At 41.7% G+C, this 8,017-nt stretch overlaps 1 protein-coding gene across 1 annotated transcript; it reads left to right on the plus strand.

Moving 5' to 3' along the window:
- The first annotated feature begins 958 nt into the window (after positions 1-958).
- tmem53 (transmembrane protein 53) lies at positions 959-3,409 on the plus strand. The gene is made up of 3 exons (XM_056293440.1): positions 959-1,145; positions 1,396-1,499; positions 1,635-3,409. The coding sequence occupies exons 1-3, from the start codon at positions 1,091-1,093 to the stop codon at positions 2,334-2,336; spliced, it is 861 nt and encodes a 286-aa protein (XP_056149415.1). The 5' UTR covers positions 959-1,090; the 3' UTR covers positions 2,337-3,409.
- Positions 3,410-8,017: the final 4,608 nt, after the last annotated feature.

Raw genomic sequence — 8,017 nt, forward strand, 5'->3', positions numbered from 1 at the left:
TAATATGAGTTGTTCTTAAACTAAGACGATAGGAAATTCACCCTTTCGCCCTAAACGCAGACGCACTGGTCTGTTTTTCATGGATACTGCGCCCCATCTAGTGGCTCTAAAATAAACTACTACCCTAAGATCCTAGAATAAGCGGTATCCTTTGTAAAAATAAAAAAAGGGGAAGGGGGGAGTGAACTGTACTCAAAAATAAAAGTAATCGGGTTTCTGACATATTTAAGGAAATCATTCATAAAATTACCAGGATCACGGATAATTACTGGGAGTAGTCATTAATTATGGGGACTAATCAAAAGAGTAGATAGCATAGAGATGGTGCATTACAGTAGGATGCACACTGACTTACAGATAGAGTTACAGTGAGTTCATACACTGAAGAAAAACAAATGGAAAATATATGGGTTTTATTGACCACCACCAAGGTCTATTCACACACTTTACCAGATAATTTCTGTACACAAAATTGTAGAATAAATGAAGAGAAACTACCACCCCAAAAAATATTAGCAGACCAGTGTCTCTGTTGCTAGCAAGTTGTAACGGTGGGACATGTATTGATGGCGTGTCCATAATATAGAGGAGAAAGACAGTTTTTTTTTTTTGGAGCGGGTGTACAGGTGTACATGAGTGTAAATGGATCTTTTTTTATGGAAATTCATCAGAGGATGTGTATTTTGATTTTTCATTACAATTCTCAAGATCACCGGCACTGATACACCGCATTTGAATTTCCTACATTAAAACTTTATTTATCTATTCATTCATTTTTGAGAATTTAGTCGGAATAGTTCCACGATTCATACTCCTGTTCAATTGATGGCAGTAACGCGCCTCAAAGTTGTTCGCCAACCGCCTGAAAAACCTCAGAAGAAAAACACCTTTTAAAAAAAGACGAAGAAGAAGACTAGTGGCGAGCATCCAGGGTAATCGATTGTGCTCATACGACACTACTAGGGGGGAAGCTGTCTTTCTGTTCGTTTATCTGCTTGGTTAATTTAACCTTACCCAACTTTACCCATCTCACAACAGTCAAATGAGCCGCACAGAAAAGGACTATAGTTGATATAACCGTATAACAGAAATGGCAGAAAATGAAATAGACTACAACATTGTATTTCCAGATGCAGTGACATCGGGTGAGCGTGTTAAATTTCAATGTAAGCTAGGTCGTTTGCTAAAGGCGTTTAGCCGAGCTGATATCACTTTGCTAGCTAACGTTGCTGGGTCACGTAGCCGTCAGGTTAGCTATGCTAGACAGTTCATACTCCACGCACACTAGGCACGACTGCATTGATAACACATTAGCTTGCAGGCTAGAATTGCTTCCTGTTTGTGAACCGTTTTGTGTGGGGGTGTGTGTGTGCATGCGTGCGTGCGCGTTTTCAGAGACTCACTGGCGGGGGACAAAGGAGCCAGTTGTCATCCTCCTGGGTTGGGCTGGCAGCAAAGACAAACACCTCTCCAAATACAGCTCCATCTACAACGAACAGGTCAAAACCAAACAAGGAAATCATCTTATAGCAACATTTGTCTCAAATACATTTGTTATAACATCTTAAACATTTAACATTTGAAATAGCTTGGATTACTTACTGTTTTTCTTTTTTCCTCTCAAACCAACGAAGGGGTGTGTTACGATACGCTACACGGCCCCATTGAAGACAGTCTTCATATCAGAGACTTTTGGCTACAAAGAGCTGAGTAGCATAGCCCTCAAGCTGGTGGAACTCTTGTATGATTACGAAGTGGAGAACAGCCCTATATTCTTTCATATATTCAGTAATGGAGGATTCATGCTGTACCGTTACATTGTAGAGCTTTTGCAGAGTGACAAACAGTTCAACTCTCTGCATGTGATTGGAGCAGTAGTGGACAGTGCTCCTGGTAGTGGAAATGTTCGCGGGGCCCTGCGGGCACTGACAACTGTCCTGGGGCCAAACATTAACTGGGTTCTGAGATTCATTCTGCTAGCCCTTTTTGCAGTGACTGTTTTCCTTCTGCGAGTGGTGATGTACCCTGTGACAAAATACATCCATAAAAACCACTATGACACCCTGCGGGAGAAACCGGCCACCTGGCCCCAGCTCTACCTCTACTCCAGAGCTGACCAGGTAATCAGGTACATGGATATAGAGCTTATGGTGGAGACCTTAAAACAGAAAGGGGTCCCTGTGGATAGTTTTGACTTTGAGTCAACCAGCCACGTCAGCCATTTCCGAGATTTTCCAGAGCAGTACACTCAGAGGTGTCGCAGTTTTCTGGTTGCCTGCGTGAAGGACTTACATGGTACTGAGACCAAAAAGAGGCACCCTGTTCACAAACTGTGAAACCATTGAAATGGGTAAATTTAGGACACACAATTGCAAGATAATGACAAAATTTAGCCACATTCAAGCAGCTCTGTTCAAATTTAAACAATTGGGTTAAAAAAAAAAGAATTGCGTATTTTGATCATAGGTCGACAAAGTATGGCGAAGGTCTGAACCAGACCTTTGCAGTGCAAAATTGCCTACAAAGGGAACTTTGCACTGCATTAAGGGAAGGTCTTGGCAGTGTTTTAGTGACCTAAAGCAACTTAAGGGTCTGTTTCGAATATGTGCCCTTGTCCTATATTCATTAACAAATTTGTAGCTCTCTTTATAAGGCTTAATCCAAGTCTTTAAAATAAAAACAGACCCATGATGCACTGCATCTTTGTTGCTGTAAAAATGTGAGGCAAAAGGTATAACCTTACCTATGGATATCCAGCCATCCATTTTCCAAGCTGCGTATCCTAAATAGGGTTGCAGGGTGCTGGAGCCCATCCCAGTGCTCATTGGGCAGAAGGCAGGGAAACACCCTTGGCATGTCGCCAGTCCATCGCAGACCTATTTATGTATTTGCAAAACTAATATAAAACATTGTAAGAACAATACTTTAGTTGTACACTGGAGTTGTTAGATTATACAAATTGAGCTAATATAGATTTGACAATTGCTGTGAAATGTGATTGAATGTAAGCTAGTTGTTAATCTAAAACTGATGGCGCTGGGTACAGAAAACAAAACAGGTGTGTTTCTGATAAAGGGATCTCAAATTTGTATAGTGTAACTTTTTTAATAAAATAAGTGCAATCTTATTCTAATAATAGTAAACCAATGTCATGCACATGTTATTGAATAAATTGTTTAATAGGATTTATTTCAAGATGTGAAACGGTTGTGAAAAATTATTGCCTCATGAGCACTAGCAGTTTAAGTTTTGGACCTTTTGGCTAAAGACTGGTTAACAATACCCAGCCCTTTCATGGAATAGGCAATTAATTTAATTTGAGGATAAATGTAAATGACAATGAATGTACATGTCCTGATCAAACTAATGTGTTCTTTTTAAATAATGTGCCTTCAATAAATGTGAATAACCATAAACTAACACGTCAGCTACTCTTTACTTGGTTTGGATGCACATGATATTAAACCGATTTTGTTTTTTACATAAAGGAAAAATCCCAAATCATTGTTTTCTCGTGCTCTTTTATGTAGATATTTTTCTTTGGAGCGTCAACTTTTGCGCAGATAAGTTACATAGATCCTCTATACATCAATTGATTCTTTGACCTCTGCAGTTAGGCTGTGAAAGTTGTCTTATCTATTTTTGCCACATTTTAGTACTTTATTGCTTAAATTCCAGACAAAAACTGATTGCACACCCATTGGCCTGGTATGAACAGTATATACTGTAGTCAATCAATTTGAAAAAAAATACAGTATTTATGCATGTGCATATACTTTTTCATTGCTCATGAAACATGTTTGCACGTTTGGCTCTGGGTTTGCCTTCTCTCATGTTTAAAGCAACATTTATTTACATACATACAAAAAAGCTTAACAGAGAGAGTGAAATTGCCAAAGCTACCATTGGGATTACACAGTTACTGCTGAGTGAGAAGGGGAATCCTCAGCCTATAGCCACAATTAACAAGCAAAATAAACCAAGCAGACAAGCAGATCTCCAGGAAACCACCAGTACAGATGTCACCATTTCCAACCAATTCAGCTGGGACTTTGGCTAATGTTCACATCCTTTTCCCTTCTGCAGATGATTTATTCTCAACTTAATTTGGGCATTAAAAGTCAAGCCCGCAATGAACACGAGGAAGCTGAAAAGCCAGTTTTGCTTGACTCAGTGTGGCCTCCATTCCTCCTTCCATTCCCAACATTGGTCAAGATGAGGTGCCTGTGTCATCCTATACTTACAGGAAAAAAGAAGATGGGGGGGGGCATCCTTTCTGTCTATCCTCCCGTCCTCAGACATCAGGGCTTGTTTGAATAACGTGGTTGTGAATTGGTCCGGCAGGGATGGTTATCAAATGTGTGTGACTGTCAGGTTTGACATTTGGAGGAACGAGTGGCTGGCATTTGTCTGGGCGTCAGGCTTGGCCTTGGCACTTCATGTGTCATGTTGAGATGCTCGGAGGACACGGAGACGGAGGATAAGTTTACGTAGCGGCACAGACAGATGAACATCGCTTACTGGAGTGCACGTGAGACTGCTGGTGGGTTCCTGCACTGGTTCATGTGGCTGATAACACACGGCTCCTGGCGGCTGCAGAGCTACTCCAAATCAATTCTATAAAGATGGTGGCATCATATCTGGCCTGGATCTGTCTTTTGAGAACTACATCAGGACATCTCATTATCGCCTCAGAAATATCTCCAAGATAAGCGCTTTCTGCTTGATTTTTCAACTCTGACAAGGGGACCCACAGCCTAATTCAATTCAAAAATGAAATACACCATGGTCATACACTGTATGGATGTTAATCTGTGGTGGAACAACAACAAAGTTTAGCAGCCACAATATCTCCATGAGCCAGAAAACACCAGTCTGTCCTGTCTCTTATATTGGGGCTTTTATGGAGGGAACCTTAGACAAAAAGCTCAAATTTACTATTTTACAAATATTGGAGATTGATTGATGAAATATTGGAAATACTGAAATATTGCACGCAAGGCCAGATGAGGGTGACAGTATGCGTCTCTTGCCCATGTACTGATCTGATCTATTGTCTCTGACCTACTGATGATTGCCACTTGTCTGTGTGTGGTCAATTTCAATTTTATTTGTATAGCCCAATATCACAAATTACACATTTGCCTCAGTGGGCTTAACAGCAACACAACATCCTGTCCTTAGACCCTCTCATCGGATAAGGAACAATTCCCTAATGGTCTGGGTAGATTGTAAAACTGAATTGCCCTTATGGGATTAAAAAAAAAAAGAAAGTTGTCTGACTCTGAATCCGGTGGGATTACAAAAGATTAATATTAAGAGGGAAAAAGAATAGATAGATATATTTTTTTATTGTCCTACTTGAGGATTTTTATTGCCACAGCCTGCACATGAAAATGCAAGTTCATCACAACAGAGTACAAATTGACCCTCATACATGTAGTCCATGGGCCAGATGATATTTCGGTACACTCAAGGTGGCAAAACTTACTTATAATTTTTGAAAGGATCCATGTCTGTAGATGATATTTTGGTATGATAACCATTCCTGAGTGGCAGCTGTATCACAGTTATCAGCTCATGAAGTTAACCACCCGCTAAACTAAATTGCATTTTAGACGCTGGTGCATATCCTGGTTTAGCCTCATGGTCAGGACATTTTTCAATGTTCTATAATATTGTCTTTGGTATCATTTTAAAGGGGACCTTCTTAGCTTTCATTCAAGCCCTGTTGTGGATATTTTTCACAAATATAGAGGTCACTTGAGCTCTTCAACCCGTCAATAACACACATCTCTCTGCAATGTTCGCCTAAACTATATACTTTCTTTTAGCCCTGTGGCATCTAGGAATATCAGGGACACAAAACACAAACACTGGAATACTCACAGGACTGTAAAGATTCAGGAAATGTATAATATACCCATACTATTTCATTGTGTGAGGTGATTGTGAGCCTTAAATGAGAACTAGACCAAAGCCAGTTAGGTCACAAACTGGTCTCTATACATTTGTTTAAATACACAATCAAAATACATGATAAAAAGGAATACCAAAGTGAGGCAATGAACTATTTTAATATTTTAAACAACATTGACATTTACATATACTTAGTCAATGATACATGTAATCCCATATCATTAGTGGGTATATGTAATGGTAATGGGTAGGGTAATGGGTATATGTGAATATGGTTACATTATTGTTATCAAGCTCTGGGTAACCAAGTCCAGAATCAACATCCTGTGCATCAATAGACTGCTACCACAGTAATACCATCAGAATCATCACACTGTCATTCATCAAACTGCTCGTTTCTCTCATCATCTGACTCCCCAAGTTCAAAGTCCAGTTCTGGACCATCCTGCTGTTTTTGGTTACTGCAGGTCTGTAACCTGCACATGTCTGTGCATGGAAGTCCATTTGACAGGCACATGCAGCTTGGCATTTTGCATGAATGCACACACTTGCATGTTAGCATTTCCAAGACCACATCTGGTGCAGGTGGGGAGCGCATCCAGTAAATGGCCAGCTTGCCTTCATCGTCTGTCCATCCATACTCAGTAGGGCTTGGCACCACAGGGTTAGCCTGCAGACAGCACTTCCATATTGCTGCCTGATAGTTGGCTCGTTGAACATGCATAAAGAGACAGTCTCTACATGGTGGCAGCTGGCTGGACTCAACCTCTCCCCTTTTGGTGCAGAAGAGCTGGTAACGCAGTTTGTTCACCTCAGCAGTGCTGCTATTAGCAACATACATCCGACAGGTGAACTGCTCAATTTTCTGGAACAGCTCATCACTCACATTCCATGTCTGTCCCAGTTGACTAAAAGTCTCTTGGCAGGAAGTGTGCTTTCTCACTATCTTCAGGGCATTCAGCTTCCCTCGACCAGCGAATGCACTAACAGTGTCGCAGCCTGTGAAGGCATGTAAGCCAATTAGGCTGTCACAGATGCTGTCTCCAAGTGAACTTGCCAATTTGGTGATGTCGACAAACCGTGTGCGGTTCTGAGTCCCACACTTCTGGTAGATGGGACAGGTGATGTCCTTCTGGAAGCCAAGACAAAGCACCATGACATCAGTGTCCTCAGCTGTGATGATAACTGACTTTGAGCCCGCATTTGCTGCATGCAATGCATGCAGGAGCAGACGGGTGTCAGCTTCTTCATGTGTGGAGTGCAGTTCTGCTGCTTCCTCACACCCATCTTCTGTCAACTTGTAGCAGGTTTCCTCACAGGTCATGTACAACACCTTGCCATGCAGCATAGCTCTGTATCGTGGGAGTTTCCACTCTTCCACCAGAAACTTGATGAGACTGGTCTTGTTGGAGGAACTGCACAGAAATTTTCTCCACTGCTGGACGTGGTGTCCCCCTGCAAGATTCTTGTACTGGAGAGTGATGTCTCCACCCCGGTTCAGTCGTTCAGCATCTTTGATCGAAGTCTGGTGATAGACATCAAAAACAACATCAATCCTCCCACTCTGTGCTCCCTCATGGAGGACCTGGGTCAAGGCTGACTCTGCCACCTGTGCAAAGGTTTTGTTGTTGCCATTCATTTTTTGGACCAGGCTCATCCCATCAATGATGGAAGTAGATGGGATTGGGATGTCTTCTGCAGGAGATACATTCTTTTCAAGCTCTCTGGCAAGTGCAGCCTTGTTTGTTTTTCGTAAGGACCCATCAGCATTTGCCAGTGCCCATGGTAGTGGGCCCAATGGGTAGGCAAGGACATCCTTCAGATTCACCTTCCTGCTTTCAGCCACCAGGATCATGTGACTGAAAAGGTTTCTATCTGCCTTCAGAACCACATCCTGTGCTTTCTTTCCATGAGCTTGTTTTGTGCTGACATTGGAGAATGTTTTCAGACTTTGCTTGGTCATCTTGTCGTGGAATTTCACAGGTGGTGGGTCTGCATCTAACCTTGTTTGCTGGAATGCTTGGTAGGCCTCTTCTCCTTTCTCAAGAGCTCTCAAGAGATCTATGGTCACATCAGGTGGAGCCATGTTGCCAGTGGA

Source organism: Lampris incognitus, chromosome 14, assembly GCF_029633865.1.
Source record: "Lampris incognitus isolate fLamInc1 chromosome 14, fLamInc1.hap2, whole genome shotgun sequence".
Classification (NCBI taxonomy): Eukaryota; Metazoa; Chordata; class Actinopteri; order Lampriformes; family Lampridae; genus Lampris; species Lampris incognitus.